The sequence below is a fragment of the Myxocyprinus asiaticus genome, chromosome 34, assembly GCF_019703515.2.
Source record: "Myxocyprinus asiaticus isolate MX2 ecotype Aquarium Trade chromosome 34, UBuf_Myxa_2, whole genome shotgun sequence".
Lineage (NCBI taxonomy): Eukaryota > Metazoa > Chordata > Actinopteri > Cypriniformes > Catostomidae > Myxocyprinus > Myxocyprinus asiaticus.
The window spans coordinates 9,692,275-9,716,540 of NC_059377.1; the positions used below are offsets into that span (position 1 = coordinate 9,692,275).

General features: G+C 42.4%; 1 protein-coding gene across 1 annotated transcript in view; it reads left to right on the top strand.

Moving 5' to 3' along the window:
- The window catches only part of LOC127424844 (synaptotagmin-11-like), a 47,413-nt gene that overhangs the window by 21,439 nt on the left and 1,708 nt on the right, over nucleotides 1-24,266 (top strand). The window contains exon 2 of the mRNA XM_051670323.1: nucleotides 3,549-4,450. Within this exon, the coding sequence (XP_051526283.1) occupies nucleotides 3,549-4,450 (902 nt within the window). The remainder of the gene's footprint in view (nucleotides 1-3,548; nucleotides 4,451-24,266) is intronic.

Sequence of the window (24,266 nt, forward strand, 5' to 3'; positions counted from 1 at the left end):
TTTTACCCTTGTCCCAGACCCAGACTTTCAGTCTTAAAATATGAAAATTCATTATAAAAAATAAAATATATAATAAACAATTACAATATACTGTAATTTAAAATATATAGTGTAGAATTATATTATTTTATTATATTATTAATATAATAAACATAATAACAATAATAATAATAGTAATAAAATATAATATAATAATAATATATAATAATATAAAAACAGTAATAATATAATATTATAATAATACATAATATTATACTTATATAATATACAATATAAAATTAACACTATGATAATCTTAATGAATAATCATAAACCATTACAGTATTTTTTGTGTGAAAATTATTAATATAAGTGTAATATAATATATTAAAACAGTGTTTCCATCACAATGAATACTTTTGCCTCCCTTTTTTAATGTTAGTGTACTTTGTTACCAAGGAGACAAAAGTGTATGAGACATATAAAATGAGAAGAACACAAATAAAAATCATAAAAATAAATATAACTTTTGAACAGAATATTTTCATTGTATGTCATTTCCACAAACATTTTTGTCAAATTATGCAAAAATTGGTAACAAATTGTGTATTTAGGATACATAAAGTGCTAGCTTTAAAATTAGCCTTAGCAAGACAAACAGGTCTGCCATTTAATTCCCAAAATGTTTAAACAATTTATTTTTAAATTTGAAATGTGGTGGAGATGATGTTGTGGTTGAAATGTTCATGACATTAAAAAAATTATAAAAAGACAGAATTGTCCTGTGATGCATGTATACACACTGTTGAACATTGTAAGTAGAAAAATCGCATAAACTGGTGAGATTGTGCAAAGTATGTTTATTTTCTGGTCTACAGGGCCAAAACTGCCCATGATGTAGAGCAGAAACACACAATTACACTGTATTTCTCCTGCAGTTAATTTTTTATTTGTCTTATGCATTCCTCTGGACAGACCTGAAGCACTGCTGCTGTATATTCTCTGTTTCTCTAAATGGGTCAGTCTCTTACCTCAGTCTGAGGCTGCTAGTGGCCATGTTTGTTGTACTGTTCTGTTTAAACTCAGTAGGAGACCAGTGTTCCTCTCTGGAAACATCATCCATACACAACACGATATACGAAAGTGGGTCAGAATCCCCTCACTACTCAATAATGTGTTGATATTAAGTTATGAAGAAATTGTTTGAACACATTGCAGCTGATAAAATTACAGTCCTGCAGCAGAAATTACGCTTTTATGATCTGCATTTTAAAACTACATTCTCAGAAGAAAATGTAACTGGTATTTGCCCAAACAAAACTCAGTAATCGGGTGTAGTGGGTGGTTACCAGGGCATTGCGGTTTTTCAGGTGTTTTAGTCCATTTTTATGCAGTTGCTAATGTGTTCTGGGTTGTTTCATAGTGGTTGCTAGTAGGGATGTGCCCAAAGTCATATACTTTATTACATAAGGCACGAATAATAAAGAATTCCGAATAATAGAAAGAATAATTGTTAGACTGATTATCCAATGAGCACAGAGATAGAGTTATATTTAAAATAAACATAAGACACAACAGGGCTAAAGGTACACATTAGGGAAAATGTGATTTTTCTTTCTGGTCACAAAGTGTATTAAGATTGAAAAAATACTTGAATATTGATGGAGCAACATAACTTGTGTGAATAGAAATACTAACAGAAAGTTGTTTTTATTCAAATAATTAAAAAAAAGGTGGCGAGGGAGCCTTTTATCCAGAATTGGGGTAAAAGACCCCCTAGTGATATTGTGTAGATATAGGGACAAAAGTTACAGGGCAAAATTTGTCAACTTAGGCAAATACTTTTGGAACAGCAAGATGCTTTTTTGAGTAACAAATTAAGATTAGTTATTATAAATAATAACTTCAGAAAAGGTTTAACCATTTTAATCACATTTGGCATTTTATAACATCTCAAGTATTCTGTAACAAAATCTCCATTGTGATTGGATCAGTCAATGTGAGCAGAATAATGAACAATATAATTTCACAGCATTTATTAATATTGTTATACCATGGTCTGTTTGAATACTCGATTCCGATTGGCTGAAATGAGTGCGTAAAAACCGTTTAATGCACAGATAATTCCAGTCAGTTTTAATCACCGTTCAATATTAATGTGCCTACTCTGCTGTTCTCCGTAATGACACATTGAGAGAGTTTTATGCCTCTGTTAAATTTAAGCGAGATTAACCGACACATCACAAATAACATCAAGTCATGCAGTGCTGTCTGTAAATCAACTGTGAAGCACTTCAGGAAACACGGAAAAGACAACTGTTTCCATCAGCCCCGTATTACTCACCTAAAGTGCTTGTAAGGAAAGTATGGTTTGACATTCAGCTGTTTTGCACGGAGGGGGAGAGAAGGTAACCGGGACCCATCAAATGCGTATTTTGCTGTCCGGCAAAATGAGGCAAAACAATTTAAATGGTAATATGATAAACATAATTTAAAATGGCTGCCCTGCTCAAAATGTGCACCTATAGCCACTAGAGGGCACCCCACGATCACACGTTGCTGACTGAAGCTCTGAATGGGGACTGTTTCATACCACGTAGCCTCTTGTGGTTTTGTAATTGTGCAAGGCCACATCGCGATTTAATTCTTAATTCAATCAATTGTGTAGCCTTAATGGATATCATGTGGATGTCTCAGAGGTCAAAGTCAGCAAACTGTCATGTCAGCAACACCGGTTTTTCCTCATTAATGTGAAAATGACAAAGAATAGGAATGAACTATTACATGTTCTGAGAAGTGCCAACACTTCTACATAATGTGACTATTATTATTTCTGGATTGAGTATTTAAATTCACAGTTTTTAAAGAGTGTTTTGTCTCCAAAAATCTCACGTCCATTTTTCAAATTATTCGTACAGCTTTTTATTTAAATTATTCAAATAAATGTGATATTATCACACTACTTTATCTCTGTGTCTGATTTAGAATGGGCAGAACTCTAGATCTTACAACCTGTAGGTAAAGTTAATCATTATTGTTATTCTTCCATTCAAAATTTGCACTGTAAAAATCAATGACAGTTGTAACTAATCCATGCTGGTAAGTGACCATGGTTTAAGGGTAGGTGTGCATTAAACGTTTAAAATTCACTTTGTGTCGGGTGGTTCTTCGCCTCCACGTCCTGCATTTAAATAATTTAATGCACACCTAGCCATGGATTATCCCTTACATAACACACATCAACAAAATTGAAAATCCTGCTCAATAACTGGCAATGTTTCTTCTGCATTAGACACTTACCTGATGAAAGCTATTTCAAAAAGTGGTAGGGACAAAATTGTGCAAGGTATAAAGTGGTAGAAATATGTCCCACCTGTCCCACCCATAAATTACGCCTATGGTGTAAGCTAACATTTTGGGTGGCATATGCACACACATGGACACCCGTGGGTATGCCACTGTTTTAATAGATTTAAAATCAGAAGCATTGCTTCGTTGAATGTTTTGAATTATGAGTATGGTATGTTCTAATTCTCATTTCTTTCTTCTTTTTGTTCTTCCTCTTTCAGAGGTTTCCCCAGTCCTTGCAGGTTTTCTTGGTGCGGGGGTCTTGGTCGTCTCTGTGACGGTGGCTGTTTTCCTGTGGACGTGCTGCCAGCGACGCTACCGTCAAATGACAGGCACCTACAAGCTGACCAGCGGCCCCTATGACCCACCTGTTGACCCCCCCTACAAGTTCATCCACATGCTTAAAGGGATCAGTATCTACCCTGAGACCCTCAACAACAGCAAGAAGATTGTACGGGTTGGCCGTCACTCAGCATCAGGGTCCTTCATGAGAGAATGGGATCGTGGGTCAAGAAACAGTGACGTTGTCCTTGTAGATCCAGATTCCGAAAGTGGACTGCTGAACGGTACCCCGCACCTACAGATGAACCACCTGGTACCTCCTGTAGCACCTCTCAGACTTGAGAGGGCGCTACCCATTCGGGCGGACTACTGCTGTCTGGAGAGCAGTTCAGCAAGCAGCAGCGAAGCGCCCAGTAAAACAGCGACGCCCTACAGTCTAAACTCGCCTTCTCTGGGCACGCTTAGTCTGGCTATCGACTACAACTTCCCCAAGAAAGCACTTGTCGTCACTATTGTAGGAGCACAGGGGCTCCCCGCCGTGGACGAACAGGCAGGCAGCTCTGACCCCTACGTTAAGATGACCATCCTTCCCGAGAAGAAGCACCGGGTGAAGACGCGTGTATTAAGGAAGACCCTGGTGCCTGTTTTCGACGAGACGTTCACCTTCTATGGCATTCCGTACAGCTCGCTGCCCGAGCTCACGCTGCACTTCCTTGTGCTCAGCTTTGATCGGTTTGCACGGGATGATGTCATCGGGGAGGCGGTCGTACCGTTGGCGGGCGTGGACCCCAGCACGGGCAGAGCGAACATCACTCAGCAGATCAGCAAGAGGAACACACAGGTAAGAGACCTCAAGTGCTCGGCTATGTCCAAAACAAAAGCCTTGCTGCCTCCCTGCCCAGTCAGTCAATGACTTTACACACTTCCAAAGCACCATAACATCATGTCTAATGATCAGAACAGTGGTTTCCATCCCAGGGACTCCAGTATAAAAAAGTTTTCTCTGTAACACTTTATAAAAACTTTCATTTTCATCAAAATACAAGTTCAATCGACAGCATTTGTGGCATAATGTTGATGACCACAAAAAATTATTTTGACTTGTCCCTCGTTTAATTATATTTAAAAAAACATGGTTACAGTGAGGCACTTACACCCTGTCTACACCAGACATAAGCGATGTAGCGTTGCATCGCATTGCAACGGCTTGAGGATGTCTACGCTGGATGTGTCGAAATGGAGGTTCTAAACCATTAATTTGTCTTGTTGGCAGGAGTAGTGCCAGTGCATGCAGCGCAAAATTGCCATTTACTGTCAGCATGGCGCGGCGCATCTTTGATTATAATGGGAGCGATTTGCTTTTGTCACGTCGCATCGCACCATGCCACTTGTATCTGGTGTTGGCAGGGTGTTACAATGGAAGTGAATGGGGGGCCAATCTGTAAATGTTAAAAACTCACTATTTCAAAAGTATAGCCAGAAGACATAAATAATATGTGTGTTAACATGATTTTAGTGTAATATAATCACTTAATAACCTTTTCTGTGTAAAGTTAACCAATTTTACAACTTTGTTGCCATAAACCCTAAAATGACTGTAAAAATGATGATTTAAACAACTTAACAGTTCAAATAATACATGAGTTTAACAGAAGAATTAATGTAAGTGCTTTTATAAAATTATAAAAGCACTTCACATTTCTGCATTTAAAGTTTCCAAAAATTGGCCTCATTGACTTCCATTGAGTGCCTCACTGTAACCTCGAATTTCGTTTTTTTTTATTTGGAAACACTTTACAAAATCATGAACAAAGGTGAATAAATGCTGTAAAAGTATTGTTAATTGTTCAAATGGAACCTTATTGTAAAGTTTTACCTTTTACCTTTTATTTTTGTTTTATCTTTTCTGCAAAACCCTTGGTCGAAAACCCTGGATGTAGAGCAAATTTAAGTGAGCTTTAGAGATAACTAAGTGAATATTTAATGGCAAGACTTATTTCTTGGTAGAAATAGAATCATAAGTTGGAAAAAGAAACCCAGAAAAACAAATCACTTTTATTTTAACTGCTCCATCAGACACTATATTTATTCTTTCAACCAACCAGCACTAGGATATCATAGGCAGTGAAGGATCTATGTTGCCTTTAAAAATGTTTTCATTAAAATGAGGAAACAAATTATTAATGATGAATAGTAGCTTTACAGTAACTAATAACATTTTTACTATTATTTTGATAATATATATTATAACATATATTTAATATGTTATTCACTAATTACTAGTGTAAACAAACATTTGCACATTAAAACATGTTCAACCCTCAGTTAATTTAACTACAGAGAAAGGATTGAAGGAGTGACTTTTGAATATAGATTTTTAAAAAAAGAAAAGCTTTAATTTCTTAAAGAGCAATTGAGGTGGAAATCTACTGGATTACGGAAGATGTTTGGATTCATTCTAATCTTGTAGATTGTGATATTTTTTCATGCTGGAATATGGATATGTAGCAGTGTGGGGTGCACCTGATCCTGTAAAACAGTGTCATATTCCTTGGCTGCCATTTGATCATTCACAGCAATAAATAGACTCAATGATTCTCATTAAATGGCTGCTTGTATGGATCCATCAAGATGTTTTATAGTTAGCAGCTGACTGAGTGCATCCTTTGGCCATCTCCAGAATCTGATAAACCTGATATTGGAAACAAGATTAAAAAAGGGAAATGATTTAGCTCTTTGCCCGAAGTTAAGCGTGCTGTGATTGATACAAGCAGTTTATGAGTGGCAGCAATGCCATCAGTTCCAGTTCATTGAAGCTCATAACATACAGCTGGGGCTGATTTTATTCTGTCTACATTTTTGAGGCTTTATAAGTGGCATCTAGGAACAATCTTGTCCATTTATTCCTGCTTATCCAATGAGCTTTAACTGAAGATGTTTGAGACAGACCTTTGCAGCTGCATTTATAGGAAACTGATTGAGGTAACTAGTTAGTGGTGCAAGACAAGCATCAGTATTTTTATTGTTCATACTTTTTCATAAGTATCAAACTTCCCTCAAATATAAATCTCGTCCTGCTCTGTTTGTGCTAGAGACATAAATGACGCCTCAAATCATGTGCCTTGTTGAGGAGATGTGTCCTATTTAGTGATCAGAAAAAAATCGCTTGCATAATAAAACAGGCTCAACAATCCAATAGACTTACATAGGAGGAACCACTCACCCAATCTAGTTCTTTTTCATAATGATCTATAAACAAACTCCCACATCTGGGCTGGGCTGTATGGGTGGTAGAAGCACCTATTGATCCAGGGCCCATTAAGACTGTATTATAGCGCACAGAATGCGAGCCATAAAAGCCAATGACTGCAGGAGGGACATCCATCAGTACAACAATCTGGAAACTGGCGCTTACACTCACATTATTACCAGTGATATACACATAACTATGAACGTCCTGGTTACTTTCATAACCTCCATTCCCTGATGGAAGGAACGAGACTTTGTGTCGAAGTAGTGACACTAGGGGTCACTCTTGGTAGCCCCGACCACCACTGCTTTTTTGAAAAAAGGCCAATGAGAATTGGCGAGTGGAATTTGCATGCCACTCCCCCGGACATACGGGTATAAAAGGAGCTGGTATGCAACCACTCATTCAGGTTTTGTGCTGAGGAGCCGAGACCAGGTCCCGGCCATTTCAGCGGGTAGTTCAGCGTTATGGCAAGAGGGACACAATGTCTCATTCCCTCCATCAGGGAACGGAGGTTACAAAAGTAACCAGGACATTCCCTATCTGTCACTCACTCGACGTTGTGTCAATGTAGTGACACTAGGGGTCCCTATACAAAATGCCACAACTAGCTGAACTGTGTTACGTGAACTGGCAGTGTGTGACGGGCAGACCACTGTGTGCCTCGCAGCCAGCGCACCAGGCCATCACGTAACCTCCCCTAACGCTCTTATGAGCGTCGAACGGCCCATCAGGAACAAGTCGACTGCCCAACTATAGGGACAGACTAGCCCAGCCGAGGCCTCTTTCCCTCTCTTTTCTCCCCAAAAAGAGTTGAATTTGTTAACTGACTAGGAGAAATAAGTGTCTGCATCAGGGGGTGTCCCTCCCAAGGGGAAGACACCGCGGAGACCACACCCCGCCCAAAAAGGGGGGTATTTTGAGTGGAATACATCACATGGTCTTACCGAGTCTTGGAAGTATGTAATGTGGAGAGGTCCCATAGTAGGTCCTACCCGAAGGGGGAGGAGTTTCTACAGAGCATGGGACCGGGGACAGAGGGTCCTCTGCCCAAGGAAGACACAGTTTGCCGACAGGGAAATGATTTTCCGGAAGATATCACGTGGGGTCGCCTTTGGGGAACCAGCACATGTGGAGCACCTACTTCAGTACAGGGGATCATTAGCGCACATACTGGGCCGGTCAGCGAGTTTCTCCGCCAACTCAACTGCCAGAGGTCTAAGGAGGAAAGTCATCCAGGGATCACAGTCAGTGAACATGACTGGGAGTCAAGAGCGCACGTCTTCACCTCAAGGGAGGGGAAAGGCACTATGCACAAGCGGTACACCTGGCCAGTTGTCCCGGAACATACCTGCTCGTGCTTGCCAATACACGGGACGAGACTGGCTCAACCCGGAGATTGTAGAACCTTGCAAAGGTGTTGGGTGTTGCCCAGCCCTCTGCTCTGCAGTTGTCTGCCAAAGAGGCGCCACTGGCCAGGGCCCAGGAAGCCGCCACACTCCGTGTATTTGCGTAGTCCAGGGGGCCAGCTGTGTGCCAGCGCATCTATACCGAGGGGTGCCTCGGTCAGGGCATACCAAAGTGGGCAGTGGGAGGATTCCCGGGAAGCAAACAGGTCTACCTGTGCTCAAATGAATCGACTCCAAATCAGCTGGACCACCTGAGGGTGGAGTCTCCACTCTCCCCTGAGGGTAACCTGCTGTGACAGCATGTCTGCTGCGGTGTTGAGGTCGCCCGGGATGTGAGTGACTCATAGTGACTTGAGGCGCTGCTGACTCCAGAGGAAGAGATGGCAGGCGAGTTGTGACATGCAACGGGAGTGTAGACCGCCTTAGCAGTTAATGTACACTACCGTTGCTGTGTTGTCCGTCCGGACCAGCACGTGCTTTCCCTGGATCAATGGCTGAAACCTCCGCAGGGTGAGCAGTACTGCCAACAACTCTAGGCAGTTGATGTGCCAACGCAGCCACGGGCCAGTCCAGGAGCCGGCAGCTGTGTTCCCATTGCATACGGTGCTCAAGCCCATCTTGGAGGCGTCTGTTGCAACCATAACGCGCCTGGAGACCTGCTCTAGGGGAACCCCTGCCCTGTAGAAATGCAAGGTTGGACCAAGGGCTGAAGAGGTGGCGACAGATCGGCGTGATGTGTCCCGCAGTGCCATGCCCATCTCGGGACTCGAGTCTGAAGCCAGTGCTGAAGCGGTCTCATATGCATCAACCCGAGCGGTGTGGCCACCGCTGAGGATGCCATATGCCCCAGGAGCCTCTGAAAAAGTTTCAGTGGAACCGCTGTCCTCCGTCTGAACGCCTAGGGTAGGGTAGCGATCTCCGCACGCAAGGTAGCGGCGTTCTCGCCCTTCACCAAGGTGAAGCTTGAATCGCGTTGCCGAGTCGGACGGTCCGGGTCAGCCATCGCGACGGGTTGGAAAGCGCGTCCCGGGTCAGAACTACCCTCGTGCAGTTCTTTTAGCGCCTTGTCTTGGTGTACTTGCAGGAGAGCCATGGAATGCAGGGCAGAGGCGGCTTGTCCAGCAGCACCGTAGACCTTAGCCGTCAGGGACGATGTAAACCTACAGGCCCTGGACGGGAGCTTCGGGCGCCCATGCCAGGTGGCGGTGCTCTGCAGACACAAGTGCACTGCGAGCGCCTTATATATCTGGGGGATCACCGAATACTCCCTGGCCGCTCCACCATCGAGGGTAGCGAGAGCGGGGGAGCTGAAAGACCGGGACCAGGCAGTAAAAAGTTCCTCCCATGATCTTGTCAGCTCCTCATGCACTTCCGGGAAGAAAGGAACGTGGGCGGGGCATGGCCGTGGGTGGCGCCCCTAGCCCAGGAACCAATTGTCGAGCTGCGAGGGTTCAGTGGAGAGTGGAGGGTTCCACTCTAGCCCGACGCTCGCAGCCGCCTGGGAAAGCATGTCCATCATTTCCGCATCGGCCTGGGACTGGGTGACCATTCCCGAAGGATGAACAATGAACAATACTTTTAACGCATTTATTAATCTTGGATAATGCAATTTCTACATAAATTTTTTACATTATAAGGTGTGTACATTAACAATAGTTACTTAATGCATTATGAACTTATAATGAAATTAACATTAACCAAGATTAAAAAATGCTGTTAAGAATGATTGCTTATTGTTAGTTCATGATACCTAATGACCTAACTACTTGTGATCTCTTTTTGAGGGGAGCATGTTGTCACGGATCCGGTGAGTTTGTCGGTTTGCTCTGTCTCTCTAACTGGCATCCCCGACTCCTCCTCTTGTCTCTCTCCCGCTGATTGAGCCACTCAGCGCCAGGTGTGCACCCCCATGGCCTGGCCACACCCTCCTCCTCGTCACATACCCCCACCTGATTCAGGCCGGGGAAAGCTCCGGACCCCTTCGGCCATGTCCTCACCGGCTGATTCTCCCCACCTCCTAGGTACCTGGGTAGGATGAGGTGAGGGGAGGGGGAGAGGAAAAGAGGGTGGGAAAGACAGAGAGAGAGAGAGAAAAGAAAAAACTCCGATTCCTGACCATGCCGGCATTCGGTCCTCGGCCAGCTGGGCAGCGGTCCTCCGCGACACCGGGCAATGGCACTGGACCTCCCCTTCCCCATCCCCTGGTGGACGGTAGAGGCTCCTCCGCCTTCTAGCGACTGACAGCAACGCTCCAGCACCACCGCATCACACCTCCTTGGCGTCGCGATCCCCTGTCAGCAGCACAGGCTCTCTCTGACGGCACATCCTCCTCCAGTCCTACAGCCCCGTGTGTGTGTCTCTCTCTCACTGGCATCCCCGACTCCTCCTCTTATCTCTCTCCCACTGATTGAGCCACTCAGCACCAGGCGTGCACCCTCACGGCCCGGCCACACCTTCCTCCTTGTCACAAGTATTTTTGCTAGATTGTTTTTTGATGTGAAGAACTTACCTCACTCTCTCTACCTAGTTTGTCCTGTCTCATGGATCTGTTTGGTTGCCCGTCTCTGCCCGTGTATTGGGATTGTGGTTGCCTTCCAGTTTGCTGTAAACTTGTTCTCTGTGCTAACGAGTCTTCAACGGAGGATTCCTTGTCTCTGCCCGCGTGTCATGAGAGTAATTGCCTTCCAGTCTGCTGGGCACTGTTTTCTGCACCTCACTACATTTAAACGGAGAATTCCTGACTTCCACAATGCACACACTCGCCCACACTATTCACGGATTTACCCATTGTGTGGCCACGGTGCGCACGCATCCACAAACTTCTCCCAGCTACTGCAGCCGGTGCCGGGATCCTCAGTTTTTGCCAGCACAGTTGAAGTGAATATTTATTGTTAATAAATCCTTTGAACTGTTACTCTACTCTTGGGTCTATTTGTCTTCCTCTCGATCTCTGACATGTGTAGTCTGATTCAATATCACTACGTGTTACTGGTTGATAAAGTTCAAAGAAGTGAAAATAAAAGTGGCACACTGTTGCTCACAAATATACTGTATTTCTACATCTAAATTTCACTGCAAACGTGATATTTCAAATGGAAGGCTCTGTGATATTTTAATGGGGTTTGTGAATCAACTTTAAATGTGCTTCACACAATCTGATGTTGACATCAGGCAAATGAAGAAGTTCAGTGAAGTCTTGTAGGCATATATATATTTATGCACTTTTCCAAATTGTCCAGACGGATATTTTTTCATTAAAGGACAGCATTTGTGGCATAATTTTGATTACCACCAAAATTAATTTCAAATCATCCCTCCTTTTCTTAAAAAAAGCCAAAAAACAAGGTTCCAATGAGGCACTTACAATTGAAGTAAATGGGGCCATTTTTTTTTTCAGGGTTTAAAGGCAGAAATGTGAAGCTTATAATTTTATAAAAGCACTTACATTAATTCTTCTGTTAAAACTTGTGTATTATTTGAGCTGTAAAGTTGTTTAAATCGTAATGTTTACAGTCGTTTTAGGGTTTGTGGACATTTCATTGTCACGGCAATGAAGTTGTAAAATTGGCTGTAACTTTACACAGAAAAGGTTTGTAAATGATTTTATCACACTACAATCATGTTAACATTCATATTGTTTATGCCTTGTGGCTATACGTTTGAAACATATAACGTAATGTATTATAACGTTTACGGACTGGTCCCATTCACTTCCATTGTAGGAGCCTCACTGTAACCTCGATTTTTGCTTTAATTCTTTTTAAAGAAAAGGAGGGACAAATGAAAATTATTTCTGTGGTAATCAATATTATGCTACAAATGCTGTCGATTGAGCTTAACTTGTATTGAACATGGAACATTCCAATAAGTTAATGCATAACCTGCAAAGGATGATTAACATGGACAAGGCAGTCCTTGAATGTTGTCCGGGGTGCATCAGGACCAATTGGCGGTTACACTATAAATGCAATTTGGTTACATGCATTTCGACTACCTCTAAATGTGGTTTAAGTGATCCAATTACAAAATGTTTTGGACCCTGTTTACATCTGTATTTAGCACAGACCACATTATGCCTGAAATGGATGTTAATACCACCAAGTGTAAATAAGGCTTTATTGAACACACACTGAAATGGAGAAGTTCATTTGTGATCAAGACATTGCAAACATGCCCTGCTCTCAAACACAAGCTGCTCACTGTTAAAAGTTGTTGCATAACATGCAATCATAGTCTAATGCACTGCTGTATTAGTTTCCATCAAAACAGGAACAAAAGCATTATAAGCCATGTTCATAATCTCATTCTCTCTGGCAAGAAGAAATCTTCAGCAACGACAGCACTTGGAGGCAAATAAGCACTGAGCTTATGTTCCCACTTGTGCAGCCTTCTAAAATCAGTACACAAAATATGCATGTGTAAGCTTGTTCAAAATCAGAGAACTCGCTGTCTCCTTTACTTTTCTAGAGAGAGATCTTAAATTGAATTACTTGCTATTGCTCTGCAAGGTAGGAATATTAGGGTGTTGGCTCAGGGGGTGGACAATCAATTCTGCTGAGAGAGAGAGAGAGGGAGGGAATTTAGAGTGGCTGACGGAGAGAGAGAGGATTATGGGAGAGATGGAAAGAAGGAAGGAGAAGAGCTCAGGAAACAGATGGAGTGTAGCGAGAGAGCGGTGGAAAGAGATGGGTGATTATGAAGAGTGAGAGACATACTGCGGCAGAACCATGCTTGTTACGGCCAGAAGGTTACACGTCTTAAATAATTTTTCTAAGGAAGGAAAAGAACAGAAATGAGAAGGGTAGCCTTGTTAATGAAAATGAGGTTTAGCTGAGGCAAACGTGTGAGATAGAGAAAGCAGAATAAGGGATGGTGGGAAACTGCAGAAGATAAGGGTTACGAGAGAGGGAGGCAGAAAGAAAGAGAGGAAAGGAGTAGACCCTGAAATGAAATAAAACTCAGCTGTAAACAGACAGTTTTGTGTCCTCACAACTGCCATCTAGAGCACACGCATGTCTATCGATATGGTGTCTTTACCACAGTTTTCTTCACTGTTTTAAAAACAATAGCCAGTAGCCTTTAGTTTCATCACTGTACAGCAAAACCACACTTGATAGCATCAACAATGAATACACTTCGTTTGAAAACTAATTGATGGTCGGTGAAGGAAATAGAGCTTGAGCCAAGCACAACTGAAGAACTGTAAATAAAAAAAACTACCATCAGACATGCAACATGCATCTTTACTGCTTAATTTATTCTGTACTGCATGAGGACCAAATAACATGTAATATTCTGTATGCAAACAGCCTATTTAGATTGAATAAGTTACTTACTGAAAAATCAATGCAAAGACATATTTTAGAAGTATTACATTATTTTTATTTGCATATCCTTTCACAAACAGCATGCCATCAACATGATATTTGTTAGATCATATTTGGCAGATATCAGTTGTGCTATGGAAATGAAAAACAGCCATGTGCGATTCGTTTGTGAAAAGTTCAAATCTACCAACAGTCTATTTTCCTAGTAGAGAAAGACTGTCAATTTTAAGTGCATTGATTTTGTCAACTTTGAAGAGTACTCTAGCATTTAACAGACATGGACTGAAAGCCTCAAAACTCCATTTCTACACTGCAAGGTAGCTCCATGAAGCAACAAAAATAGATGCTTCCATTTCAATCAATGAACACACTCTCATAATGGGTGTAATCTAGTTTTTTTGCACGTTCGCTTGCAGTGTGGACACTGCGTCGTCTTTTCTAGACTGCAGAAAATGCAATTTAACTATGTTCTACAGTATGTTCAAAATGAACAAATCAACAGACATATACAGTAAAATTAGGTTGAGCAGTCGCCCACACACACAGACACTGTAATATCACAAACCCTTCTACTCATTAGATACTAAGATGTAGGCTGTTTTAAGTTCAAGCTGAGCTCCAGAATGCTTCCTAATGCAAGTTGCCATGGTGATAACCAGTTGTAAGGCTAGAATCCTTCTCAAAGAGTAGAGAAAAACAAAGAGAGCAAGAGACAGCTAGAAAGAGAGGTGAAAAGCAAAAGAATACAAGGTTTATAGCTCTTGAATCAAAGTAAAATCTTTGAATATGATGTTGAATAAACACATTATTTATTTAGCAGATTCTTTTATCCAAAGTGACCAACAAATGAGCAAAAACACAAGTGTCATCATAAAGGTATCAACAATTTTAGCAGATCCTCAATACAAAATTTCAAGAGCAAATCAGAATAATATAAAACTAGAGCAGAAGTACAGGGTAAAACAGTACATAAAGGTAGATCATTGGGAAAAGGAGTGTCATCAAAGCAAATCTGAGATGAAAAACCCAATTGCTGAAGCAACCACATCATTTGTGGTTCTTCTATAACACTTTCGGCTCATTCGACTCATATGCTCTTCAGAACTCGTACCCCAGTCCTTTGTATCACAAGTGTTAAGCTGTCGCCAAATTCCCTTTCAAGGCAAGTCAGTCCACTTGGCAGCCATCTTGGTATTATAAATTGTGCTTCTTTAGCTCAGATCACACTAAAACTCGCTATTTCTCAGGCTGGTCCAGCTAATGCGCATGTACGTTCTCTAATTGATTGACAGGCATTGTCTATATCTAAAAGGTGATTGGCTCTTTTACCTGTAAGCAGGGGCGGATCAATGCCACCCTATGCCACCCCGGTAGATCCGCCTCTGCTAACAAAAGCATTGCCACCCCATCTGCCACCTCAACATAATTATCCAAATGTATTAAATATAAATGTAAGTATATAATAGTTGATGTTTACATTGTGTTGGGGTTTATTCATGTCAAACTGCCTAAACTCTCACGGAACACACAAATGACTACAGACCCATAGTGTGATTGATTACAGCAGCGATCAATCCCGTGACTGTTTACAGTAGCTGCAGCGGCCAATTCACAATATTGGCCAATCGCATACCTTCCATTGCAGCGCGTGTACAGTGTTTGGGCTCTCGCGGGTTGATGAGCTTAGTTCCTCAACAACATTGACCACACGGACAAATACGTAGAAAAAAAGAAGTAAAAGATGAATTTCTCAGTTGTTTCCATGTATTCACTGAATGATTGTTAAATACATCGCTGTCAGTTATGAGTTGAGACAGGTGAGACATGTCCTCACCACTTTTTGAAATAGCTTTCGTCAGGTATGTGTATAATCCAGATGAAACATCTCCAGTTCTTGACTAGGAGTTTCTATTTCATCTAGATCCGGTGCTGGAATTAGTTATTTTGAATGTTATATTAAGTGTTAGTTGCACAGCTCGCGCTCTTTCGGTGTCCCCCGATGGGATGTCTTTCTTGGCCGTATTGTTTGTGTGTATGTAGAGAGTGTGTGTGTGTGTGTTGTCTTTTTCTCTTTCTCTCTCTCTCTCTTAATCGCTCTCAGGTGTATGGTAACCAGGTGAGCCGATTGGTGATGGGGTGCACCAGTGCGCAGTGTTTCCTCCCTATATAAACTGAGTGGCTTGGTTGTGCGATGGGAGACAGTTGTTCATAAGATGTGTCATCTCGTTCACGGGCGCATATTGACTTTTTTTCCAAGTTTCCACTGCTGGTGCGGAGACTTTGTGGTTGTCACTGTCTGAATTTCGGAGTTCGCTGTGTTTTTAATATACAGAACTGTCAATAAATGTGTCTGTGTTTCTGCTACTCTTGTCTCCCCACATCTTTTATTGCATTTTATTTTTAAAGTGTAACACCCATCCACTGACGGACAGATGCAATCTTGTTTTATTAAAATAAAAAGTTATATTTGGGCGAATTAGAATCCAAAACCTCTAAAAATAATATTTTACTGTATAACATAATTAATATTCATGAGTTATGCAGCACTGCCCCCCACAGTACAATTTTCTGTACAGTTTATTTTTATTTAGACCTAACTTTGTGTTAATCTTCTCTTTCAAATGACTTATTCCAGCTGTTACAATAGTGATAGGCCTACAGGACTTTATTAGCAGAATAACATGGGATATGCATGCATTTTCCATCCATGTACACTTAACAAAATTATTTATTTTGCCCGCATAAAGTAGTGACATTTAGTCCAGATTTCCTGTTCTATATGTGAAGCATAGGAACATTTAATTTGTAGATGTGTTTAATAGACAATGTCTTAGTGCTCTGTTGATATACATTTTGTTCCTTAATTTTTATTATTTTATGTTGCAAAATGGTTACTATGTGGTTCCTCTGGAAATGCAGTTGCATAGCAAATTCATGGACATTTGTAATATGATAGTGACTCCAATTAATGAACTATTACTTGTTGCAATGAAGCTTGGTACCTCAATCGATAAGAACTACACATGTGCACTTGCATAGTCTGCATGCCTCCCCATAAAAATATTTCTAGATCCACCCATGCCTGTAAGGCGGGACTTCCTGTTCTACATCTGCCATATTGAGTCTTGAAATTTCTCCCATTCATTTTAAAACAAGTATTTTGTCTTGGGCTAAATATTCTCTGCTAACGCACAGTAGTTGTTTATGTAATGCAAACATTGAAATGTATTGCCTTACAAGTCATGCACTATAGTAAAAGTGTTTTCATGTCTTAAGATAGCATTGTGTGAGGATCAGGGCAAAAAGGAAGTGTTAATGAACTGATTATCTGCCGTTTTACTTATGATTTGTGTGAAAGGGAATATAAGTCATCGTTTCTATGCCTCTAGTGTTCATCAGGAAACTGCCACGATAAGTACAAAGAGGCACATAAAAATTGTTTTGCAAAAATGTTGGTACAGTAACTTGATTCTATGAGACCAGGTTGTATTATTGAATGGTCTTTAAAGTGTCTGGTTATGAATTATTATTAATTTATGGTTACGAATTATTGCTCGTTACAGAGATGCGTATTTAGCCATTTGTTTTTAATTGTGATGGTCTCTCCAATCGTGTGGAGGCTGGAAACTCTAGTAAGCAACTTTGTACCTTTATTGACAGCAGGCTTTGCTCACTCTCTGAACGCAGAGGACGAGAAGGAACATAGACCTGTAGCAGAGTGTTGAGGTTGATCCTGATCCAAAGCAGTTCAATACACAACCATCAGAGTCTTGAATTTGATCTGAGAAGCTACACGTAGCCAGAGGAAAAAGTGGTGAACTTATGGTGGTTCAGTTCCCAAAGAGAGTATTATGGGTAGGTGCTGGTGAGGGTCCAGTCTATTATGGGTTTCTGAGGTAATTGTCTTTTCTAGGTGGTTGTTTCTGAATGATTCTGTGCTCTCAACGTGTTTGGTTGTAAGGCCAGTAAGCACATGCAAAGGGTAAAGTATATATGTCCTACAAGAGTCAGTGCAAGGCTTTCCGAGTTGCTCACGCTTTGTCCTCTTCTCTGTTGAAAACGGACAAGTCTTTTTGATTATTCCACCTTGCTTAACCCACATGACCATATGATCACCATTGCCCAGGGAGACCTGACAGGTGCACAGATGGCTCGCATCACAGTTTTCCCTCAACTTGTCCATCTGGAGAATAAGTGACAATTTAATGTCCAGGGTGTGCAGGACCAGTTCTAAGGTGAGCACAAATGCTCTTTCCTCCTCTATGGTCTTTGTACAAACCCATTTTAGGTCTGTTAAAGAACAGGGTATCAAGGAAACATTAGTAAAAGTAAAGCATCTACAATATCTTGCCAAACCAAGAAAAGTGCACACCTGAGTTTTATTTTCTGGTCAAAGGAATTATCGCACCACCTCCCACAGTTTGATGAGTTCTCTCCCAATCTGAAACCTTTGGTATTTCAAGCAACCCTAAATGACTAGTTTTGGGGTTTTGAGATCTCTCCACCTCTCTACTGCTTCTCGCGCTGCTTCCAGAGATGTAGCAGGTGTTCCTTCCAGAACTTCAAGTTGGTTGACAGCATCATCCTGGTATGCTACAGAGGTGTGAAGACAGTGGGGTCACATAATTGTGCCCATCATTTTCTGAGATGTGGCAGGTGGCCCTTTCAGGACAAAAAAGAGGCCCCTGTACTGCCAATGACCCCTTGGGGAGTTGAAGGAATTTTATTTCCTTGGCTAAGTAATAGAGGGTACCTGCCAAATCTATTCATCAAGTCGAATATGAAAACAAACCTTGCTTTACCCAGTAATTCTCTGATGCGAGTGTTGCAAGGGTGGTTTACTATTTAAACTATCTGGAAACACTAAAAACTCACTTTTCTCACCGTGGCTGGTTACCTCATTTATTTCAAGAAAGTTGTTAATTATTAAGTGAGTAGATAGGAGCCAACTGGCGGACTGATGTTGTCCCTTCACTGTCAGAATAAATGGCAAAAATTTTACCTTTAGGGGTACAACAGCTTTTCACTGGGACAGTACCCTCAAACGTACACCCACTATACTTCATATGAAATCAAAGAACGAATGGGTGTGTCGTAATTTCAAACAAAATCTGGCCAAAACTAAGGTGTTTTTGAGTTCGTTTTGGTGTTTTGTAACAGCTCGCCAGTGCTCACTTTCAGGAAAACTTTGTGCTGGCTGCAAAACACCTTCATACTGCCCTTGGTCCACGTCATCGGTAGGTGTGACCTGGAGCTCCACCTACATTAAGGCCTACACCAAATTCCAGTTACGCTGTGTTCAGTCAGTTAAGATCAGCCAACATAAACACACCGGTGGGCAGAGTTATTAGTGAGTTGGTACAAATTTACCTACAGTACATCTGTTTGATCGTTCGCGTAGAGACATTTTCTACTGTAGTCTGCAAAAGGAATTAAATCTACTCAAATACTTTTAAGTGCGTATTCACTCTGTTTTTTGATAAGCTGCTTCACTCATGTACCATCTGCATTCACTCATCTGCCCAAAGTGAAATTTTCCTCCATTCCTTCCTTATCATCATTCTTTTGTCTTGTCTGTTATATGCCCATTAACACTCTTTTATACACCTATCTTTACAATAGTATCAATGTCAACCAGTGGTGTAGTAGTGACTGAAGAGGTGGGCATACTGTGAATTTATCTAAACTATTTGTTTTATTTATGTACAAAAATTTTATTTTCTGTGTATAGTGAAATAGCTTTCCTATTAAGAAATATAAATTAAGATGATTTGATATCACAAGGGAAAAAAGGCACCACTGACAGCAGTAAAAGACAGAAAAAAATGACATTTGATGCATTTACGGGACAACTTATCATCTGCTAAGAGCATAAAAAAACAAGCACGGGTGAAGTGACACCAAAGTTTCCCAAAGTTTAATAACATACGTTTTTATTTAAATGCATTAATATTTTCACTTTTAGCTACGAAGTAAATCTAAAGCGAAAATTATGATGACTCCAGTGCTGCTGGCGCATCAGCATTTTACTGTAGATGCTAGAAATGTCCTACCCCTTATTGAAACGGAAAATATGATTGTTAGAAAATATCCAGTCGTGTCTAAAATGAACGTTCTGGTTGGCAGTTCAGCTGAATCGAACTGTCAATTCTGCCCGTGCCGTCAGTTCAGCGCTCCGGCCTCCCGCTACTCTGTGCGCAGTTAGAGAGAATCTCTGTGTACACTTATAAAAAATAAAAATAATAATAATCACAATTCACTCAACGGTGCTGCGGCATTACCTAAGCATAATTAAAAGTTACGGGATGTAGAATGTAAACACATTAAATTACACATGAACTACTGCATTTACTGTATATTACTTTAAAGGAATGTTCAGTGTTCAATACAAGTTAAGCTCAATTGGCAGCATTTGTGGCATAATATTGATTACCACAAAAATGTATTTTGACTCGTTCCTCCTTCTCTTTAAAAAAAGCAAATATCGAGGTTACAGTGAGACACTTACAATGGAAGTAAATGGGGAAAATAAAAGTGAACGTGGCCAATTTTTGGAGGGTTTAAACACAGAAATGTGGCACTTGCATTATGTCATGATTCACTGTTGTTTGCCTTGTGTTTCTCCCGTCATCTGTTCCATCCGGACTACATTTCCCAAAATTCCCTGCCCTCATCACTGCCAGCTGTCCTTGATTGTCTTCACCTGTCTTTCATTTACTCATTACCCATTGTGTATATAATGCCATGATTTCTGTTCAGTCCTTGTCAGTTGTTATGTGTTTTGACCTCCCGCGTATTACCAGTGCCCATCGTAGATGTTTCCTTTGTTCCTGTGTTTTGCCCATCGTTGATGTTCCTTTGTTCCTGTGTTTTGCCCATCGTTGATGTTCCTTTGTTCCTGTGTTTTCCCATTGTGGATGTTTTCTTTGTTCCTGTGTTTACCCCATTATTCTGTACTTTGTTTATTTTATTAAATACTGTTTCGCCGCACCTAGATCCAGCTCTCGTGACTTCCTTCCTTACGTTCCATGAAACGTTACAGAACAACTGACCGCAAAAATGGATCTAGCGGCATACTTCATGCAACTGAGCCAGGTGGACTTATCTATAAGGGAGTACTCTCATTTCTTCACCACTGTTGCCGCCCACACAGGATTTGATGATGCATCCCTGAAGTCCATATACAAGATTGAGATTGACGTCTGAGTCTGCTCCATGCCATGTCACAGCCACGCCTCAGCCTGCTCCATGCCATGTCACAGCCATGCCTCAGCCTGCTCCATGCCATGTCACAGCCACACCTCAGCCTGCTCCATGCCATGTCACAGCCACGCCTCAGCCTGTTCCATACCATGTCACAGCCAAACCTCAGCCTGCTCCATGCCATGTCACAGCCATGTCTGAATCTGCTCCACGCCATATCACAGTCAAATCTGAGTCCGCTCCACGCCATGTCACATCCACGTCTGAGTCAGCTCCACGCCATCCAGCCTTCTGTGACTCATTGCTCCAAGCATTCTGTGGCCCCTGTCTCGAAGTCCTTCATGGCCTTTATCTCCAAGTTGAATTATTCACCACTGATATCGGTACGTATGGCCATGAAGACCTTTCCCCACAAATTGTCAGTGCCCACGCCTGCCACGGCCAACGAGTTGACGCCCACGCCTGCCATGGCCAATAAGCTGGAAGCCTCGTCTGTCCCAGAGCCAGCGTTGCCAGCTTCGTCTGTCCCAGAGCCAGCATTGCCAGCCTCGTTCGGTCCAGAGCCCATGTTACCTATGTCGGCCTCCCGGAGGAGGAGGAGGAGAAAGGCTTCTGTTTCCAAGTCTCTGCCCATGTACACGACCAAGGAGGTCGTCTCCGAGTCTCTGCCCATGTACACTACCACGGAGGTTGGTTCCGAGTCTTTGCCCATGTTCACAACCACAGAGGTCGTTTCCAAGTCTCTGCCCATGTACATGACCATGGAGGTCATTTCCAAGTCTCTGCCCATGTACACGACCACAGAGGTCGTCTCCAATTCTCTGCCCTTGTACACAACCACAGAGGTCGTCTCCAAATCTCTGCCTATGCCCACGACCACAGAGGGCATACCCGAGTCTCTGTCTACACCCACGACCACAGAGGTTGTTCCCGAGTCTCAGTCCACGCCCATGACCACAGAGGTCATTTCTGAGTCTCAGTCCATGCCCACGACCACAGAGAATGTCCCCAAATCTCAGTCCATGCTCACGACCACAGAGGTCGCTCCCGAGACTCTGCTCATGTTCATGACCACTGAGGTCATTTTCCAGTCATCCTGGACTCTTAGCCTCGAGACTGCCATGGCTCCGCCTTCTACAGCTCCGCCCCTCGAGCCTCCCATGGCTACGCCTTCCACAGCTCCGCCCTTCGAGCCTCCCATGGCTCAGCCTTCCACGGCTTCGCCCCTCGAGCCTGCCACGGCTCAGCCTTCCATGGCTTCGCCCCTCGAGCCTGCCACGGCTTCACCCCTCGAACCTGCCACGGCTCTGCCTTCTATGGCTTCGCACCTCAAGCCTCCCATGGCTCCGCCTTCCATGACTCCCCCCTCCAAGTCTTCCATGGCTCCAGTCTCTAGTCTGTGGTCACCACCCAGGCCTCCTGATCCTGTTTCAGCCCTGTGGCCACCAACCAGGCCTCCTGATACAGTCCCTACCCTGAGGTGGTATCCTTGGTCTCCTGGCCATCCACCTGATATACTCTGGTCTCCGGGGTCTTCTGGCCGTCCACCTGATCTGCTCTGGTCTTCTGAGTCTCCTGGCCATCCACCTGATCTGCTCTGGTCTTTTTGGTCTCCTGACCATCCACCTGATCTGCTCTGGTCTCCTTGGTTTCCTGGCCGTCCACCTGATCTGCTCTGGTCTCCTTGGTTTCCTGGCCATCTGCCTGATCTGCTCTGGTCCCCTTGGTCTCTCTGCCATCCACCCGATCTACTCTGGTCTCCCGGACTTCTGCCTGTTCTGCTCTGGTATCCTTTGTCTCCAGCTCCATCTTGGCCCTGCCTCCCTGACCAGCCTTCCTTGGGCTTCAGGAGCCACCCATTAGAGGGGGGGTTCTATCATGATTTACTGTTGTTTGCCTTGTGTTTCTCCCCTGTCATCTGTTCCTCCCGGACTACATTTCCCATAATTCCCTGCCCTCATCACTGCCAGCTGTCCTTGAATGTCTTCACCTGTCTTTCATTTACTCATTACCCATTGTGTATATAATGCCATGATTTCTGTTCAGTCCTTGTCAGTTATGTGTTTTGACCTCCTGCGTATTACCAGTGCCCATCGTAGATGTTTCCTTTGTTCCTGTGTTTTGTCCATCGTTGATGATTCTTTGTTCCTGTGTTTACCCCGTTATTCTGTACTTTATTTTATTAAATACTGTTTCACTGCACCTAGATTCAGCTCTCGTGACTTCCTTCCTTACATTCCATCAGACGTTACACATTAATTCTTGTGTATTATTTGAGCTGCAAAGTTGTTTAAATTGTCATTTTATGGTTGTTTTAGGGCTTTTGGGTTTGTTGACATTACATCATGGTAACAAAGTTGTACAATTGGCTATAACTTTACACAGAAAAGGTTTGTAAGTGATTTTAAACAACATTATACCACAAACACTTTCAACTGAGCTTAACTTGTATTGAACCCAGAACATTCCTTTAAATCATTATATAATGGTTAAAACAGCTTCTTTTACTGATCTAATGTGAATTCTACTCAAAGAATGAGGCATAAAGTCATTGAAAACACATTTTAATGTCGCATTAGTGGGTAGGTGCTGGTAGGTGCTACATTTTAATGTAGTCTTGTGCATCCTCATTTAAATGCTCCTTTAAATTCCTCCCTCAGCGGTGTGGCTGGTGTATGAATGTTTGCAAACAGTATACCGTTGCTCAGCTGTTTCAAACCTTTTGGCTTTGAGTGAAGAACGAAGAAAAACTTCACCGTAAATATACCCGTGCCTTTAAGGAACTAATGTACACTTTAGGGACAGAAACACCCAAGGTACTAAAATGTATCCATAAGGGACAGATAAGGTACAAATATGTTCCGATTTACATATAGAGGGTGCAGTGGATGTACCTTTTGAAGGTACTGTTCCAGTGACAAGCTGTTGTACCCCTAAAGGTTACATTTTTGCAACTTTTTCCGGCAGTGTTGAGGACTTGTCAAGGGCAGTGCTTGTTACCCTTTACTTTGGAGTAATAGTTTCCTTATTTTGCAGAAACAGTTAAGACAACAGATCATTTTTTAAACACTTTTAGTCTGGCTTTGTCCCATGGGTCAAGATCACCGGGAAAGCACAGGATTCCAATACTTAGCACATAATCTTGCAGACTTTTAAACCCTGTCTTGTCCTGGGATCAAGGCTACAGTTAGGTCTCTCACTAATCTGACATAGAGTTTTCATTCTCCTGATGGTCATGGGCATTGTGGGCAGTTGGCCATTGCCACCATGGACACAGGTGATGGGCATCATTTTCCCTAGATGGTATTAAACTGAGAAGTTATGGCTGGTTGTGCGAATCTTGCCAAAAGGACCAAGTAGAATGAACCATTCAGGCCATCCTCCTGCATCAGAGGCTCACAATGGTGTGATAACTGACAGCATGCATGGCAACACCATGTAAACTGTTTGTGGTTGTGTATGTGTGTG